The sequence below is a fragment of the Cricetulus griseus genome, chromosome 3 (genome assembly GCF_003668045.3).
Source record: "Cricetulus griseus strain 17A/GY chromosome 3, alternate assembly CriGri-PICRH-1.0, whole genome shotgun sequence".
Classification (NCBI taxonomy): Eukaryota; Metazoa; Chordata; class Mammalia; order Rodentia; family Cricetidae; genus Cricetulus; species Cricetulus griseus.
In genome coordinates, this window is record NC_048596.1 from 60,162,667 (window position 1) to 60,181,907 (window position 19,241).

Consider the following 19,241-nt stretch of genomic DNA (forward strand, 5'->3'; position numbering starts at 1 on the left):
TTGACCCTTTCCCCTTCTCCAGGATACCAGGAACATATATTCTATACACAAATTCCACATGTTCCCCAAAGGTTGTATATGGTGATATAGCTTAAAAGTCTAAGTTTGTTATTGTTAGAACCTGGCATTATGCTGACCCTGTCCCCTGACAATTGGTGAGACACGCATATACTCAGGCAGCTCAAGGGGTCCTGTGTTGCATGGCCAAGTTATGGCTACATCATGCATTATGGGGCTGTGTAAGGACTCAGTATGCTTGTGCAAGCTTCCCCTTTTAAGCGAGCACCTCCACATGTTTTCTCTCTCTCCCTTCTCCACCCCTCTTCTCCAATTCTTTCTCTCTCTCCCCCTTCCCCTTTTTCTTCTTCCTTTTCCCTTCAATAAACTCCACGTGGGCTAATGACTCTCTTGGTTTGTGGTCTATCGAGCCAATAATTTAAACAAAAGAACAATAGTTATAACCAATCAGTTTTAATTAGATGTTTCTCAGACATTAAAATATTTTAACTGACTTTGCAATTTATTTAAATTTGGATGATAGTTTATTGGATAGAGTTAAAAAAAATCAGAGTCTTATAGTCATAAGGGATAGCTTTGCACCGTCAGTTTGCACACCCTCATCCAAAATGGGTATCCTGAAGAAAGATTAAGGCTCAATATTAACTGACGTTGACCCTGGAGGCTCAGGACCCCAGGATGTCAGCCCAGGACCATGTCGACCCCAATCACCAGGCAGAGGCGAAAGCTTGATGCAAACAGTATGAGGCTTTATTGCAGTTGTTTAATGAGCTAACCCCATGTTAGCTTGGACCTTTCATCCACCCACCATGGCGGATGGCTGGGGAAAGACTCTGAGAAGCCACAGGATAGAGATCTTATAGGGCAGCGTAAGGGGAGTATCTAGGGGTACGCACAGGCTCAGGATTGGTGTGCCTCCAGGCTTGGAGGGCTTGCCCTGTGTTGATTGGCTGTCTGGTTGTTATGGCCCATAGGCCCTCCCAGGGCAGTTGCTATGTTTTGCAAGTCATTGCTGTGGACTTGTCTGTAAAGCACACCTAGAGCCGTAAAGCATAGCACCACCAGCTAACTTCCAATTCGTTCCTTGCCTTGAGGCAGGCATCTGACCTCCTGGTGACCAAGGCAAGGTCAGGCAAGCATGTGTTAGGCTGTTATGGCTGCCAAAATGGGGATCTGGTCCCTTCAATGTCATGTATAAATTCTCACATAGAGGATAGAGGTATCTCTCAGGTCTAAATACTCTTTATCTTAACATCTATGTTTATTGGGTATGGTTAAAAAAATTTAGCTTAAAACTTGTAATAAAAGGCTGGTAGTTAAATCTGTATATAAGTAATTTTAATATCTTATAGCATATATATATGTATGTATATGATTCAGATTCAGGTCTTATTTAAAAATTTAGGTCTGCTACAACATAGAATATCACATTGTTATTCTTTTGCTTAAATTAGAAATAAAGAAGAGAAGAAAGATGAGACATGAGACTAAGAGAATACTTTAGCCAGTTTATTATAGGCCCGGCAGAGTAGAGAGAGTAAGAGAGAAGAGAAACAAAGTTAATGGCTGACAGCTATGCATCACTGAGAGCAGTGAAGGGAGAAGAGAGAAGAGAAGCAGAGAGAGAGAAGCAGAGAGTGTAGGGAGATACTGTAACCACGCCTCCTAAGGACTGGCTACAGGTGTGCTTAACCATGCCTGTCAGGGCGTGGTCAGGGGGGTGTTAGGATGACACGTGGGGGGTTCTTTTTTTTTAAAGATTTTATTTATTTATTATGTATACAGTCTTCTGCCCAAATGCCAGCAGAGGGCACCAGATCTCATAACGGATGGTTGTGAACCACAATGTGGTTGCCGGGAATTGAACTCAGGACCTCTAGAAAAGCAGTCAATGCTCTTAACTGCTGTTCCATCTCTCCAGCCCAGTGTGGGGGGTTCTTAAGGTGCAGGAGACACGTGGGAGCCCCTTCTCTCTGGCCTCCCTAGCTTGCTGCCTCTGGGCACGCTCTGGCTTGCGTTTGGCTGGTATTATCTGAATAAAGATATCTTAACCTACAGGCTCACGTTTCAAAAGAGAAGAGAGGGAAGAAAGAAGACAACATAAGTGTGCAGGGGTCTGTCTTTTAAAGGGGTCCTCTACACCTGCGTGCAGACTTAGTTCCCATGGAACCCTGAGCTGACCAGGGTACTACCGCCTGAGTGGATTCTGCCAGGTAACAGGGGCAGGCCAGCATAATGCCTGAAACTTTCACACATAGTTTGCTTTTATCTTAGCTGATGCCTTATCAGGATAGGAAGACCATATATCTGGTAGCCATCTTTACTGAGATTGAAAAATACATGCTGGGCTGGAGAGATGGCTCAGCGGTTAAGAGCACTGGCTGTTCTACCAGAAGTCCTGAGTTTAATTCCCAGCAACCACGTGGTGGCTCACAACCATCTGTAATGAGATCTGGTGCCCTCTTCTGGCCTGCAGGCAGACATGCAAAAAGAACACTGTTTATATAATAAATAAATCTCTAAAAAAATACATGCCATGTAATTTCACCACCATCTAAATATGACTCTGTGATATAAACTAATTAAGACAACCCTCTTAAAACTTAGTGTAAGGAGCCTTGTAACCAGGCAGGCAAAGGCCTGGCTGAAGAAAGATTAAAGGAAAGGGAGCGTTGGCCCACTATGCAGCCCAGCCGTTGTAGATAAGAGTGAAAATGTGTGAAGTGTGGCAAAGTGTGATTAGCAAGATTTAGCGAATTATTTAAGGACCAGCTCAGAACTGGGAATTTTAGAGTGTACCACGACTCTATGTCCTGGAGCTCTCCTCCGATAACCTGACAACCAGTCCATCAAGCTGAGTGCCGCCCGCCGGTTCTGAGCCAGATTCCACGATACTGGGCCCTCAGGAGACCAGTGAGGCCTGAATCCAGAGGAACAGAAGTCCCTAGCCTGAACCTGTAGGCCACTGCAGGACAGGTGCCCCCTGCTGTGAGCCTATTGTCTGTGGTTCTTAGGATTGTTTGCTTATGCTTGTGTGTTGCTTTGACATAAGTGTGAAGTAAAACTTATATACTCAAAACCAACTCACTGAGTTTGTCATTCCTCCCAGGTCAAAACCTGGTAAGGGTTCAAGGCACTTAGTCTTATTAAGTGTTCTGTTATTATTATGTGGGAACCCATCTTTGTGGGCCTTCAGTGGGATCCAGCCAACTTGCCTGGGACGTACTTGAGAGGGGGAGTGTGGATTGAGAAAGGGCAGGCAAAGACATTAAGAAAAAGACAGAGACAAGTATAGAGTCAGGAGAGCAATCCAGCGAATACTGAATGCCCCAAGTTTATTCTTCAACATTCTTTTTTTTGGGGGGGGGGCTCGGGTTTCGAGACAGGGTTTCTCTGTGGCTTTGGAGGGTGTCCTGGAACTAGCTCTTGTAGACCAGGCTGGTCTCGAACTCAGAGATCCGCCTGCCTCTGCCTTCTTGTTGGAACCGTTATGCTGACCCCGCCCCCTGACAATGGGTGGGACATGTGGCATTCAGAGAGATACTTAGGCAGCTCAAAGGGCCCTGTGTTGCATGGCCACATCATGGCTACATCACTGGTTACAGTAAGGACTCAGTGTGCATGCACAAGATTCCCCTTTTAAGTGAGCACCTCCACATACATGGTCACTTCTCTCTCGTCTCCCTTCTCTCTCTCTCTTACCCTCTCACTCTCCCCCTCTCCCACCTGGAATAAACTCTATAGTTAATGTATCTCTCGTGTTCATGTCCCATCTAGCACATCCTTTAAACTTAAAACAAAAGAACAATACTCCTGAATAAAGGCGTGTACCACCACCATCCAGCATCTTTTTAAATGAATCATATTTGAACTTAATATGACTACAAACTTAGCTTTGAGCCGGGCGTTGTGAGTTCGAGACCAGCCTGGTTTACAAGAGCTAGTTCCAGGACAGCCTCCAAAGCCACAGAGAAACCCTGTCTCAGAAAAAAACCAAAACCAAAACCAAAACCAAAAAACAAAAACAAAAACAAAACAAACAAACAAACAAAAACCTCACTACAGACATACATAATCTCTCTCCCTAACTAGTCAACACCAAACACAGCCACAGGCATGACAGGATGCCCTAAGAACTCCAAAACATACTATTGTATCTTATCTAGAACTTGACTGTCAAATATCTTGATACATTTCTTTGCTATGCAGAGGACCTAGGTCTGTCCCATTACAACTAAATGCTAAGAATGGTTGTGCTTAAACTACCAAATAATTAAAAATTCTAATATCAATCATGCTACAAAAATCCCTTACTATACACAGGGTAAAACTATTATAAAATACAAACAAATACTCAGAACCTGGTGATCCTTTGCTGTCTCATGAGACAGGCTCTGCCTTATCTCTCAAAATTTATGTTTTCACTTATCCAAGACCTTTTTTCCTATATCTTGAGCATTGCTTTTAAACTATATACCCACTCTTACGAGTGAGGTCACTTGAGCTTGATGACAGCCTAAGTGACTTCTATGCTATCTTAGATCCAGGCCAATCCTGACACACACAAGCCTTATGTTTACCCCGGTAAAGCTCCCTAGACCTTAAATCTCGGGCACTATCGTTGAGTCGGCAGTACCCATTCTTGTGAAGGAAGCCAGATGTACTTCGTAAGGAATCTCAGTGTAAATGTGTCTTAAATTGTTGTGCACTTGGGGCTGAGTTAATTTTTATCTGAATACTTTTTTCCAAAATTGTGCTGTGCTTAAATATGACTAAATTAAAATGATCTGGGACAGACTCTAGGAGTCCTGGTCCAGCCCAGTAATAATAAAATCGGGCTGAGCCTAGTTTCATTATTGTTTCTTTGTGGAACCCACACTAGTCTCTTTGGTAATTTATGCCCGTAGATTCTTGCCAAGTTAAATCAAATGATGTGTGATCACTAAATATCTAGATCTCTTAAAAAGCATATACAATTCAGAAACTGTATACTCGAGGCTGCTTCATGAGGAAGAGCTACATGGTTTTGGGTTTGTTTAGCAAACATGGTTTGACCCACAGTAAATCTTGTGTGTGGAAGAAGCAAGGTTACCAGAAATTAGGAAATGGCCCAGTTCACAGAAATTGTGAAACAGCACAGTTTTCAGGTGTGCTAACTTGAAGAGTGCTTTCTGTACAAGATAAACAGCTCTTAAAGGCTCCCTTCCGGGAATTCACTAGAAAATTAAGGTGAATAAGGATTGAGGGTTCTGCCTGATGGATGGTAACTGGCAAACCTGAAATAAGAAGAAGCAATGCATTTGTTAGGATAGCTGTAAATATGAGACCAGGGACATGCTTCCAATTACAGGAGTTCTTTTGAGTAGTCTTGGGGTTGTTTAAGGTGTCTCCAGAAGAAAGGAACGAAGAAGCAAACAAAATGGAAAACTGGAAGGGGAGAGAGGACTCTGCCATCAATTGGCTGAAACGGAATTTTATGTAAGGTTGCCAAAGTGAGTTTTGTTGTTGTTTGTTTTTGAGATAGAGCTCACTTTGTAATCGGGCTGGTCTCGAACTCAACAGATCTTTAGTCTTAGCTTCTCAAAGTGCTGGAACTATGAAGTGTTAGACCCCCGGAAAACTCAGGCTTCCAGGGTCTTAGCCCAGGATCGTGGTCACCCAAATCACCAGGCAGATTCGAAAGCTTGCTGCAAACTGCATTATTGTTGTTTAATGAGCTAACCCCATGTTAGCTCGAGTCTTTCACCCACCCGCCATGGCGGATGGCTAGCAAAGACAGCTCGAACCGGCTGCAGAGAGATCTTGTAGGTAAGCGTAAGGGGAGTGTCTAGGGGTATGCAAAGGCTCAGGATTGGTGTGCCTCCAGGCTTGGAGGGCTTGCCCTGTGTTAATTGGCCAATTGGTTGTTATGGCCCATAGGCTCCCCCCAGGGTGGTTGCTATGCTCTGTGCTGTCATTGCTGTGCACTTGTCCATAAAGCACACCCAGAGCCGTAAAGCATAGCGCCACCAGCTAACTTCTGATTGGTTCTTTGCCACGAGGTAGGCATCTGACCTCTTAGTGACCAAGGCAAGGTCATGGCAAGCAGGTGTTACTGTCATGGCTGCCGAAATGGGGAGCTGGTCCCTTCAGAAGTAAACCACTATGACCAACCAAAATGAATGTTAATATGAAAGCAAACAGAAATCAGACTTTTGCCATCCCTGCTAAAATGATGAAATTTTCTTAGTTTGTGTTGGTCTCAGTAAGGGGCTCAGAAAGTTTTTCTTTTTTCAAGTTACTGTCAGAGGGAAGGAAGATCTTAGGTTTTACCAAGATGCTCCCCTGTGCTGTGTGTATACATGCTGTAGGTTCTTGGTTAGAAAGAGCCAAACCTGTCTAGTAAAAGGGCTACAACTTTTAACTTTTACAATGTAACTTCATCTACCTTTTAATTCTTTATCGGCTTTTGAAATATTAAGCTATGATTTTTGCTCAAATGCATAACTAAGATATATTTCTCAATTATCTGTGACCCTGTATAGTCACAAGGTTAGCCTATTTTATTTAATTATTTAATTTATTTATTTTGAGACAGTGTCTCACTGGGTAGCCATGGCTGGCCTGGAACTCAGTATATAGACCAGGCTGGTCTTGAACTCACAGAAATATGACTGCCTCTGACTCCTGAAAACTAGTGTGCCACCAGGCCTGGCTGACTTTTTTTTTGTTTTTTAAATAAACATCCCCAAATAAAATTATAACATTTCTTTGTCGTGGATTTCCTCTGACATTTTTTTCAGACAAGTTCCTGGAACATCGCTTAAAAAAACCAAAAACCAAAAAAAAAAAAAAAAAAAAACCAGCTGGGTGGTGATGGTGTATGCCTTTAATCCGAGTGTTAGACCCCCGAAAACTCAAGTATCCGGGGTCCCAGGCCACGTTCGCGGTCACCCCAATCACCAGGCGGATTCGAGAGCTTGCTGCAAACTGCACGAGGCTTTATTGTAATTTAACGAGCTAACCCCATGTTAGCTCGGGTCTTTCACCCACCCGCCATGGCGGACAGCTAGAAAAGACAGCTTGAAGCCGCTGCGCACAGATCTTTATAGGGCAGCGTAAGGGGAGTGTCTAGGGGTACGCACAGGCTCACGATTGGTGTGCCTCCAGGCTTGGAGGGCTTGCCCTGTGTTGATTGGTCAACTGGTTGTTATGGCCCATAGGCCCTCCCAGGGTGGTTGCTATGCTCTCTACATCATTGCTGTGCACTTGTCCATAAAGCACACCCAGGGTCGTAAAGCATAGCGCCACCAGCTAACTTCTGATTGGTTCCTTGTCACGAGACAGGCATCTGACCTCTAAGTGACCAAGGCAGGTTTATGGCAAGCACGTGTTCAGCTGTTATGGCTGCCGAAAGGGAAGCTGGTCCCTTCATTAGTACTTGGGAGGCAGAGGTAGATGGGTCTCTGTGAATTCCAGGCCAGCCTGTTCTACGGATCAAGTTCCAGGACAGGCTCCAAGTCTACATAGAGAAACCCTGTTTGCAAAACAAAACAAAACAAAACAAACAAAATAAACAACAAAAAAACCTAAAAAGAGAGATATTAAACTAATTAGGCTGACTGGCTATTCAATTCGGTGTGAACCACTGAGCAAAAGTCATATTTGACCTTCTTTGATTTGATGGCTAGATGCTTTTTTGGTTGCTTGCTTTTGTTTTGTTTTGTTTTGAGACAGGGTCTGGCTTCATTGCCCTGGCTGGCCTAGAACTTGCTATGTAGAGCAGGCTTGCCTCAAACTCACAGGGGTCTACCTGCCTCTGCCTCCTAAGTGCTGGAATTAAAGGCATGCACCACCAGGCCCAGCATCAAATTACCTATTTCTAAAAGTAAAAAGGTGGCACGCCACAAACTTAGCAATGCAGACTGGGACCATATGAGCACAGAGACATAGTAATTTCATTAAGAAAACTGGGGTCAAGGAGTAATTAAACACACCAGACCAAGGAAAGAGTGCAATAGTCTCTTCTGGACTCCACAAAAAAGAAGACAACTAACATTGAGATGGCAACAGCCCTACCATTCAGCATTGAGGAACCAAGAGAACTCCTAAGTATTCCAGGGGTTCAGCTCTACTCCCCGAGCTCTCTGTGCTGATGGAACCTACTTGAAGTGCCTTCTGTTTATCCTCCTAGCCATTTGTCTGGATGTGGTCTTGCACCTTGCTTCTGTAGCTTGATTGACCCCAAGACTCAGTTCAAACCTGTGACTATGGGGCTTGTCTCTGTAGTGTGTTTCCAGCCAACTTCCAATGGGAGTTCACTATGTAACTCTGCCCCTCTGCAGAGACCTTCTTCACAGCCCTATCAGCTTCCTGCTCCTGTTTCTCAGGGAGATTCACCAGAACTCCCCAAAATCTACTGCAGCTTTTAATCCCTTAGAATGTGGTCATTCTCTACAGTAATAGATACTAATAATATATGTGAAGTGTAATGCATGACCCAGAATTAATATTGGTAATAAAGATTGGAATTTAAAGGCTGGTTTGCTGCTGAGTGGTGGCGGTGCACACCTTTCTTTCCAGCACTCATGAGGCAGAAACAGGTGAATATGATTTCGAGGCCAGCCCTGTCTACAAAGTAAGTTCCAGGACAGCCAGGGCTACACAAAGAAACTGTGTCTCGGAAAAAACAACCAACCAAACAACCAAACAAACAAAAAGGCTGTTTTGCTGGCAGCCAGCTGTCAAGAACCAAGCATGGTGGTGTGTGTTTTCAGTCTTCAAACTTGGGAAGCAGAGATAGGTGGATCTCTGTGAGTTTGAGACCAGCCTGGTCTACTTAAATAATTCCAGGCTAGCTAAGATTATAGAGTGAGAACCATGTCTAGAGGGAGGAAGAGAGAGAGAAGAGAGGGAGAGATAGACACACAGAGACAGAGAGAGCTACACACCACACACTACATACACAGAGAGAGAGGGGGGGAGAGGGAGAGAGAGAGAGAGAGAGAGAGAGGGAGAGAGAGAGGGGGGGAGAGAGAGAGAGGGAGAGGGAGAGAGAGAGGGAGAGAGAGAGAGAGAGAGAGAGGAGAGAGAGAGAGAGAGAGAGAGAGAGAGAGAGAGAGGAAGGGAGGCAGAGAGGAGGGGGAGGCAGAGAGACAGACAGAGAGGGAAATAAGATTCATTTGGCAAATGACTGCAAATAAAACTGACATAGCTAGTCAATTTACTGCCAGTCAATACAATCTGACGTTGTGGGAAAACTACAAACAGGCCTGTCTGTTTCTGGCGTAGTCTTCCACAGTACATGCTATACTATCTGTTTCCTTTCTGCGTATCACCTCTCAAGCAGGACTCTGACTACAAGAACAGACTACTTTTTTTTTTTCAAGACAGGGTTTCTCTGTGGCTTTTGGAGGCTGTCCTGGAACTCTCTTTGAAGACCAGGCTGGTCTCGAACTCATAGAGATCCACCTGCCTCTGCCTCCCGAGTGCTGGGATTAAAGGCGTGCGCCATGCCACCACCGCCTGGCAACTACAAGGAAAGACTCTTGACCCCCACAGCTGTTCACATGAGGAGCAGTACTGCAGCAGACTGATTTGAAGGTGAATGTGGCCTTATGGTAACTGGGAAGCTGAGGGGAGGTCCTGGCCTCAGGGCTGGATATTTCTGGGCAAGACTCAGGTGTGTGTATGGGATGGCATACTCACTCTTTCCTGTCCCCGAGGCATACTTTGTGGTTGTGAGATCTACACAGTGTTCTCAGCCCCTTTTGGCCACTGGAGACATGGAGATATGGCAGTGGCTTGGGTGTGGCTATTTTCACCAGAGCTCATTTTGAGGTTGGTCATCAAGTGGATGGTGCTGAGGGGTGCTGGTGGGGTACTGGCTGGGCTGTCCAAGGCAGTGTAGTGGGAAGCAGCCTTGACCTCCAACGTGTTTGAGTTTTTAAAGGCAAACCTGCAATTGTGATGTATATAGAAAACTAGCTGTGGGCAAATGCAGCAAGCAAGCACTGGTTACAGAAGCAGAGAGACAGCAGTTCAGTGGCCATGCAGTTCTCATAGACTTTAGTCAGGGACACATTGTATAGGAATTTTTGGCTGGTCCAGAGACTAACCTACCCAAGATAGTTTTTAGCATTTAACCTATTCTTAGGAATACTTTTATGATATGGTATAACCGTATTCAGTAACCCACTAACTGGACATTGAGGAGGAATTCTCATGGTGAGGGATCCATCCTTGTAAAGGGATTATCATTGGGAAGCTAATCAACTGGTGACTTCTAGTCTCCAGGATTGTGAGCCCAATGAACCTCAATTCTTTACTATGACATTAATATACAGTCTCAGAGACTGTGCTGTAGCAGTGGAAACCAGGCAGAAGCAGGCCTGGAAAGCATGAGAGGAGAAAGTCAGCAGATAGGTAAGTAAGCAAGGATGCATTTCTGTATCTGCTCCTGAGTACAGGTGTGATGTCACTAGCTGCTTGAGTTCCTGCCTTCGCTTTTCTGAAACGATGGTAGTAACTTGGAATTGTAAGCAAATAAAATCTTTTCTTTCCCCTCTAAGTTGCTTTTTGTCAGCATGTTTGTCATAGCACCAGAACCGAAACTAGAATACCAACTCTTCAAAATTCAGTATGTGCTTTATACTTCATCCACCTGGTGAGTACAACTCACCACACTAAAAAGGCTCATGGTCACAGAAACCACCTTGGAGAAGAGCCAGGAAAGTAGCTTCATGGTACCCAGAAGTCCAGGCTGATAGGACAGGACAAGGGGGTCCCTGGTGGCCTTGCCCTGCTGGGTACTACTGGCCACGGGGCTTCTGAGAACACAGCAGGAGGAGCAGATAGCCTAGCCCCTGCAGTGTGACAGAGGGCCTAGGGCCAGGGCCAAGCCTCAGGGGTGGGCACCACTGCAAGATCTTAGTTTCTGCTATTTAGGGGAAACCTAACAGCACATTCATCCCTTGCAATCATTCACTTACCTCTCTCCTATCTGATTTCCCCATCTTTCCGTGAGGGTGGGCTGAGGCAAGAAGAAAAGATTGCAATTTCAGGAAGACCTTGGCCAACTTGACATTGCACCTCCTGCAGCTTCACTGGGTATGGTCCAGACCCACCCTTCTGTCCCCCAAACTCCAACTCTTTTAATAAAATGATGAAAGATGAGAAGGAAAGGTGGGATCTCACAAGTGTGTTAGTCCAGCCCTGCAAAAGATGCCATGTGCCTGGAATAAATAGTCCAGTCTCCCAGCACAGTCTCCTCTTCAGCCTGTGGGCAGAGCTTTGGCCTGAAAGACATCATATTACCCAATGGCTCTGGGACAACAAGAATGACAGTGAACTGCAGCTCTCTCCAGCCCTGGTCCAAAGCAAGTGTCAGACAGCAAAAGGGCATGGATTTTCTGCAGAGAAGGCTCCTACAGTGAAGACTAGCTTTGGGGGCTCTGGGGATGGCATGGTAGAGGCCTACGGGGTCCTAGCTAGGAAAATGGCTGCTGTAGCTGTTGGGCTGGGCTGGGGAGACTCCCAGGCTTGGAGAAAGCACCAGTACTCTTATTCTAAGCAGGGAGGTGGAGGATCAAGTCCTGACTTGGGTTCCAGTACAAGAGGCTCTCCTGACCCTTGCTCTTCTAGAAACCTAGCCTCGTGTAATTACCACTCGGTAATCTGTTTCCACATCCACTTCCCAGATAATTCATTGGTTTACAAACAACAGGAGCAGAAATTTCTGAGAAAGCAGAACTTTAAAGAGGCCGTTGAGAAGGGGGTGGCACGCGCACGGGGGGGGGGGGCAGGGGGGTTCATATCCTACTTAGCCCATCCTGCAGCATCCGGACTTCACTATGCAAATGGTTATATAAAGTGTCCAGGACTTCACTGTACACACCAACTTCTAACTGCCTTGGAACAAGAGCTTCCTTTAAGCACAAAACATGGTCAGGGAGGACGGCTCCAAATCCACCGTGATTAACATCAGCAGCGACAATGTCCCAAAGGATTTTATTACCTGGTCCACATTTAACACAGTGTTCATGAACAGCTGTTGCCTGGGTTTCATTGCCTATATCTTCTCTGTGAAGGTGAGTGTCCTTGTGGTGGGAGTGATGGGACAGGAGATATGTGTGAGATTGAGGCTCTTCCTGCCCAGAGGGTACCCGGGACATGCACACAGCCTTGTGTTTGTGCATGTGTAACGACACTCTGTGTTTGGTGTCCAGTATGTATCTATGTTTGTGTGTGTAGACTGTGTATACAGCATATAGAGTATGTGGGTTTTATGTGTCTTGGAGACTCTCTTAGGTAGGCAAAGGGTGAGGCTGCCTGGGGATTCTGGGTAAGACTATCTCCACTCTAGTTTAGAGGAATTCTCCTTACGGCTTACTTTCTGGACTGCCCCTTTACCATTAAGACTGGGGCACCAGTCTGTGTGAAAGTGGGGCTTCCAGAAAACAGTACCTCATGGTGGGTTGAGCAGACAATGCTGTACTGTGCTGGACAGTCTGAGTGTGTGAAAGGGAGAGGGGTCCTTGACCTGAGGGAGGAGATTGCAGTGGATAGGAGGACAATGGGGGAACTGAGGCAGAGAACCAGGCTCTCAGATGACTTGCTCCAAGGCTACACTGATCATTTGGTCTCTTCTAGTCCAGGGACAGGAAGATGGTAGGTGATGTGAATGGGGCCCAAGACTATGCTACAACTGCCAAGCGACTGAACATCGCTGCTGTGATCGTCTCCATCGTCTCGTTCATTGTACTTATCATTGTAATCAGCCAACAAAAATAGAGGATAGGCATCAAGGGTGTGACTCCACGAAGTATGTGCTCTTTGTATACAGGGTCAACGGATTAAATTCTGTCATACGCTGTTTCCTTGGGGAAATCGTGCATGTGCTCCACCCTTCCCAGTTGTCCCCTATCCTGTAGAGGCCCTGACTCTACTCCTCATGTGACGGTTGCCCTCACACAGCTGTTCACATTGGAGTCAATAAAGTGTGCTGTGACTCTCTGTCCCCTGACTGGTCCTGTACTGCACTTACTCGGGTTTTCTTCCTGTCTAGGAGCAGCTATGGGGCGGCGGGGTTTGGGGGGTATAGTGCAGGGCATTCACAGCTAGGAAGGGCTCTGGCCTCTTGCTGGAGACAGCAGCTGACAAGCATCCCGCATAGGTCCTCTTTTACTTAGCAGGCACAGGCTGGCAGTAACTAAGTATGGCCTATCTCTGGCTCCACATACCCAGAGCACTCAGCAAGGGTGGAGAGTCATAAGCTAGGGAGTCCTCATTCCAGGGATAAAGGGCCAGTCCAGGGTCCTCCCAGTTCAGGAGGAAGAAGCTTCAAACCCTGGACAAACTGTGTCCAGGGTTTCTGTGGTGGCCTCTGGCTTGGATTCTGGGCAGGCTGCTTACACCACCAACTAGATGCAATGACCCTTACCTTCTCGAACACTTCTCACAGATCAGGGGGTGGACAGCAGGAGTGGGTGGTGGGGTGGGGGTGGGGTAGTGAACAGGAAGTCTTCGCTGCCAGGCGCCACCTGCTGACGGTGGAGCACATTATCACTCTTGGGTCCTCTGATCTGAGATGGGAGGGCAGGACTTCACTGGTCTTGGCACCCTTCACCATCAGTCTGAACTGGAAATTCAGCTCTTCTCTTCCTGTATGCGGTTGGTACCTGTGTTTCCACCTCATTTTGGAAATCCACCTTAAGATTACAAGTCTTTGGAGCCTCCCAGGTGGCACCGTCTTTCTGTGTTGGTACTTGGATTCTAGTCCTGGGTTCTGATCACCTTGTGATGCTAAGCAGGGCTAGAGATGCCCTCTTCACCAAGGTCCAGGGTTCTGGAGCAGAATCACTTCCTTCACTGGGAGCTGAGCTTGTCTTAGGAAGGCAGGATACCTAATGGTAGTGAAGACAGAGCTCTCCCACTGGGAGAGCTGCTATCATATTGGAGGAGAGTGAGTCCACCAGACTAGGTCTCAGGGATAAATCAAGGCCTGTTCAGTTTCCACCAGCCAAGGAAAAAATTTCTGAGAAGGTCCCAGTGTGACATCTCCACTAAAACTCATGGCCCTGGGCCTTCAGAGAGCTCAACCTCAGATCCAGGTCATGACTGAATGAAGGTAGAGACTTTGGGACAAGGAACACAGTCCCGATGGTCACACTTCAGGTTTTCCTAATGCTGTATATGAGCAATGGTTGGGCAACTATCCCATGGCATGGAAACCTCAGATGTGTTAGGCACTGTTGGGCACAGGAGCCAGGCAGTGATCTCCAGACTGAACACCATTCTAACCTTTGTCTCAAGAGTAACATATGGGCCTAGATATGGCTAGTGTTTACTACAACCCCTGAGTGAAGACACAGTGGGGCTGCTCAGCCTGGGAGAGCCCCCATGCTCCTTCCCACTCACCAAATGTGTAACTGGAGCAGAAACAATGGAAGTTGTTATAACTCCCCATTGTGTTGGTGACCTGCAGGGCAGGGTAGAGTGGTCAGCTTGCCAGGGAGACTCCAAGTTGCTCCCTAGCCAAAACCAGAGAGTAAACAATGTCTCAGCCTGAGAAGACAGCAGAGAAACCCCAGCCCCCCAGCCTACACTGAGCGGGGAGAGGGGGAGATGCTGAGTTTTCCTCAGCTGTGTGGCAGCTACAGGACAGAGGGTCTCTGGTAGGAGACAATGGGTTCCTGCGACCCACCAATAGGAGTCCATTTGGAGATCAGTCCCACATAGACAAGGCTGTGGGTCTGAAATGTACAGGGACACGAAACCAGAAAGTGTGGCCTCTCTATTTCATCTCTACTGAAGGACACTGGCCAGACCTGTAGGGAGCCGTCCCTGCATTCTCCATTACAAGATGGCGCCTGCATCCGGCAGGCACCGAATGTAAACAAGATTATTGCGCAGGCGCTGGGTAATTTTCCATTCCTTGATCTCTGCCTATTCCGTGGCGTCATATGGCCGGATGAGCTGCAGCCAATCATGGGGTGACACGTCCGAGGCGGCGGTTGCCAGCCTTTATTAGGGGACGGGATTCTTGGCTCGGGGTCTCCGCTCTGGGAAGCTTATGCTCTTTCACTCTCAAGACGCATTAAAGCTTGTCTGCAGAAGGATCCGAGTGTCCCGTGTATGATTTCTTGCTGGCGAGAAATACAGAGCGCGCGGGACACAGACCTATCCCTGGAGAGCAGAGTCAGGACAGAACCTGACAGATCAAATGTCAACAATGGTGTATTGTGTCAGAAATGGATCATTCAAGATGGAGCAAAAGGTTGGCCCTGGTCCTTAGTCTTGCAGCTGTGTTTGTCAATCCCTGCCCTCTGGCAAAGGTTACCCATAGGACCAAATGAAGAAGATGGAAAAATCCAAAGATGGCTTCTCAATGTATGTGCCCCATGGGGAAGAGCAAGGCAAGACAGGAAGAGACCTCTTCCAGCCCACTTGGGGCGGGGGGACATGAGATACTGAACATACATGCAGGACTGGGTATAGCTCCCCACCTTTGTGGATAGGGAGATAGATGTGAAGGCCTGGATACGGCAAGGCCCTCATAGCTCACCAAAGCTACCAGGAGAGAGGAAGTAGGGTCCCAGTAACTGAGGATGGCAGAGCAGTGGCCACAAAGTTTGAAACGACCATTAACTTTCAGTATAGTCTCTGTCATGGCTAGAAAAACATCTGGGAACAAAAGTGTTTGACTTCAGGAATATTGTGAGACCATAGTAAACAGAACTATGGTTGAAATTAAATATTGCTGACTTAAAAAATAGTTATACTGCTGGGTGGTGGTGGCACACACCTTTAATCCCAGCACTCAGGAGGCAGAGGCAGGCAGATCGCTGTGAGTTTGAGGACAGCCTAGTTTACAGAACAACTTCCAGGACAGGCTCCAAAGCTACATAGAAAAACCCTTTCTTGAAAAACCAGTAAACAGCCGGGTGGTGGTGACGCTCGCCTTTAATCCCAGCACTCGGGAAGCAGAGGCAGGCAGATCTCTGTGAGTTAGAGACCAGCCTGGTCTACAAGAGGATAGCCTCCAAAGCCACAGAGAAACCCTGTCTCGAAAAACCAAAAAAACCACACACACAAATGAAAAACCAATAAACAAACAAACAAACAAATAAATAAACAAAAATACCACAATCCAACATCCCTGAAACCAGACTGTGTTGTGACCACAGGACAACACTTGATTTACAAAAGCTCAGGGGTTAGTCATATTATTTCGTCTCCCACAAGGCTGAAAGGCAACAGGAGAGTAAACTGCTGGCCATCAATTCAAACTTTCCCCTCATGGATGTGTGAGGAGTAGTGTGATGTAGGCCCTGTTGGAGAATTTTTCCACAGGACACAAAGGAATAGCATGCCAGAATTCAATGGAACCCGCACTCTCAGGCTCCAGTCATAGTCACCGCCCCCAGGTCAAAGCCCTACTCTGTATATGGTGGCCCTGGGCCTGAGGCCTGGCATGAGTCTCTGTGAGGGAGCAGGCGAGTACATGGATATCACACTACCTATTCCAACAGGCAGGACTCTGTCAGGGAAGTTGATTAAGTCAGCACCAACTAACAGGGTTGCAAAGGGGTGACTACAGGAGGTACTGTTATATATGTTATGTTAACATAATGAATGAAATGACTAGAACCTAGAAACTGAAGGAGCCACAAACCCCAAGACTCAGAGCTCTAGGAAGGGTGGGTGCTGCAAGGCGCCTTGAGGCAGGTCTGGTAGCCTGGCCCTCACGGTACCACCAAGATAGAAAGTGGATACAACTCCTAGTAGGAGAGTCCAGGCCAGGCCTCCCTGCTGTCAAGGAAGTGTAGCAAACAAAATCGTTCAGCATAATTAGGAGTGGCTTTCGGTGCCACAGCCCTCACCTCACCAGCCACTTGAGAGGGCTTTTCTGGCACAATGAAGGCCTTAGTGAACATTCCGCTAGCACTAATAAATTATGATAGGGCTGGAGCAATAGGGAGTTGGAGTAGCACAAATGTGACAGCCCTGGACAGGGAGGTCATAGCCATGTGGCCTGGGATTAATCAGTCCTAACACCAAAGTCCAGTACTGACCACACTTAGGGCATTAGGTCTCTGTAAAAGGAGACACAGACAGGTACAGTTTACCCCAACCTCTACCTGCAGCAAAGTCAGTAGAACTGGCCTCCATAGTGGGTGTAGTGGGCATGGTGGGCACCCTGTATTGCTGGGAGAAGGGGAGGTTATGTAGGGGCTGGCTTGCACCTTGGTCAGGGACAGTGAGGTTCTGCAGCTGTAAGCCTGAGTTTGGTAGACTCCAGGACCCCTCATTCATAAACAGTGAAGTTAAGCCCTGGGACAAGTCCTGACTTGGGTTCCCGGACAGGAAGCTCCCCTGATTCACAGTCCCTCTTGACATCCTGCCCTGAAGTAATTTGATCCACAGGACGTTTAGATCCACGCCCCTCAGGACTCAGCCAATTCTCATTAAGCCAAAATTCAGGAAAAGGAAACTTCTGAGAAACCGAAACTGCTGGAGAAAGGGCGGACCCACAGAGCTCTTCATCCTTACCCCTCACTGCTGGTTTTGCGCTGCACCATGAACCACACTTCTCAAGCCTTCTTGACTCCTACCAATGGGGGGCAGCCCCCAAACTATGAAAGAATCAAGGAAGAATATGAGGTGGCTGAGCTGGGGGGCTCCCATGGCTCAACCTCTGTCAGAACCACCGTGATCAACATGCCCAGAGAGGTCGCTGTGCCTGACCATGTGGTCTGGTCCCTGTTCAATACGCTCTTCTTGAATTTCTGCTGCTTGGGTTTCATTGCCTATGCCTACTCTGTGAAGGTGAGTGTGGCGGAGGTGGGAGTGACAGTGTAAGAAGGTGTGTGGGAGCCCGAAGCTCATTTACTCAGATGGCACCTGTGTGCGTGTGCGTGCGTGTGAGGTGTCCTTTGTTTAAAATGTTTGTGTGCATTCTACTTCTGTGTTGTGTATGCATGGTGTGTGTGTGTGTGTGTGTGTGTGTGTGTGTGTGTGTGTGTGTCTACTGGCTTAAAGACTCTCTAGGGCAGATATAGGGTGAGGCTGCCTGGGGATCCTGGAGTCAAGACAGTCCCAACGCAGTCTAGAGGAATACCTAGAGTGCTCCCTCCACCTTGCACACTGGGTTGCTAGCCTGCTTGAAAAATGCCGGGGAGATTCATGGGAAACAACACTCCATGGTGGGGTGAGCAGAAAGTCCTAGGGCCTCCTGCATGGTCAGTACATAAAATGTTCTTGACCTCCGTGGGAGAGAGACAGTCCACAGGGAGTATGATGAGGAAACTGTCAGGGCATTTGCCCATCAGCTCCAGGGCCACTGACCACCTGCTCTGCTCCAGTCTAGGGACAGGAAGATGGTGGGCGATGTGACTGGAGCCCAGGCCTACGCCTCCACTGCCAAGTGCCTCAACATCAGCGCCCTGGTCCTCAGCATCCTCATGGTTGTCATTACCATCATTGCTGTCGTCTCCATTATGGTTTCTGCTGGTCGTCTTTACATTTAGTAGAGGATTCTGGCTTTTGGTCCTGACATGTGCTGCCACCATCCACAGCTGCTTTGCTCCTTTACTCCTCCCTATATAGAGGTTAACACTCACCCATCTGTCCATCGTGGATTCAATAAAGTACACATGGTAGTTACTGTGCTTTGACTGGTCGTATTCAGCTCGCCCCTCAATCTTCCTTTCTCTAAGGTGGGCAGATTGGTTATTCTCAATTTGGCAGGTATCTGGCTCACTGCTGTGGACATTTGCTGGTCAAAGTCCTGGATGGTATTTGGCTGCTCCAGGCAGGGAGAGCTTGAACTTCATCCAGCCCTGGCCACATATTCTCATGGCATCCAGCCCAGTTCAGAAGTGGAGGACCACCAGGCCAGGGTCCTTTCCTTTCAGGAAGAAGAAAACTGTGACCCAGACAAGATGTGTTATGGGTTCCATTGGTGCTCTCCGGGTGTATCCCTGGGCTTACGCAGCCCAGGATTTGCTGGATGTTCTGGTGGGAGCCTGGTGTCCCCTGCTGGTCCCATATCAGCGTTGCAGTTCGTTCTATGTCCTGGAGTCCGGACAAATCCTAAACAAGGTTCACACTGTCTGCCCTGGTGCCCCCTGTCTGCATTCTGCGGATACGGCGACCACGTGACCTTGTGGGGAATTCCCCACCCCCATCGCAGTAAGAGTGAGTTCTGAATCGCCCCTCCTCTGCCAGGTACCACTCACTTC

At 47.4% G+C, this 19,241-nt stretch overlaps 1 protein-coding gene across 1 annotated transcript; it reads left to right on the plus strand.

Moving 5' to 3' along the window:
- The first annotated feature begins 17,473 nt into the window (after positions 1-17,473).
- On the plus strand, positions 17,474-18,668 carry LOC100757825 (interferon-induced transmembrane protein 3). Its single transcript, XM_027409020.2, has 2 exons — positions 17,474-17,826; positions 18,363-18,668. Exons 1-2 carry the CDS (start codon positions 17,578-17,580, stop codon positions 18,525-18,527), a joined length of 414 nt encoding a protein of 137 aa, XP_027264821.1. The 5' UTR covers positions 17,474-17,577; the 3' UTR covers positions 18,528-18,668.
- The last annotated feature ends 573 nt before the right edge of the window (positions 18,669-19,241 follow it).

What these genes read in the sequence shown, in the direction of transcription:
- LOC100757825 (XM_027409020.2), top strand. Translation starts at nt 17,578, where the DNA reads ATGAACCACACTTCTCAAGCCTTCTTGACTCCTACCAATGGGGGGCAG. An exon ending in CCTATGCCTACTCTGTGAAG is followed by an intron (nt 17,827 to 18,362) that starts GTGAGTGTGGCG and finishes GCTCTGCTCCAG; the next exon opens with TCTAGGGACAGGAAGATGGT.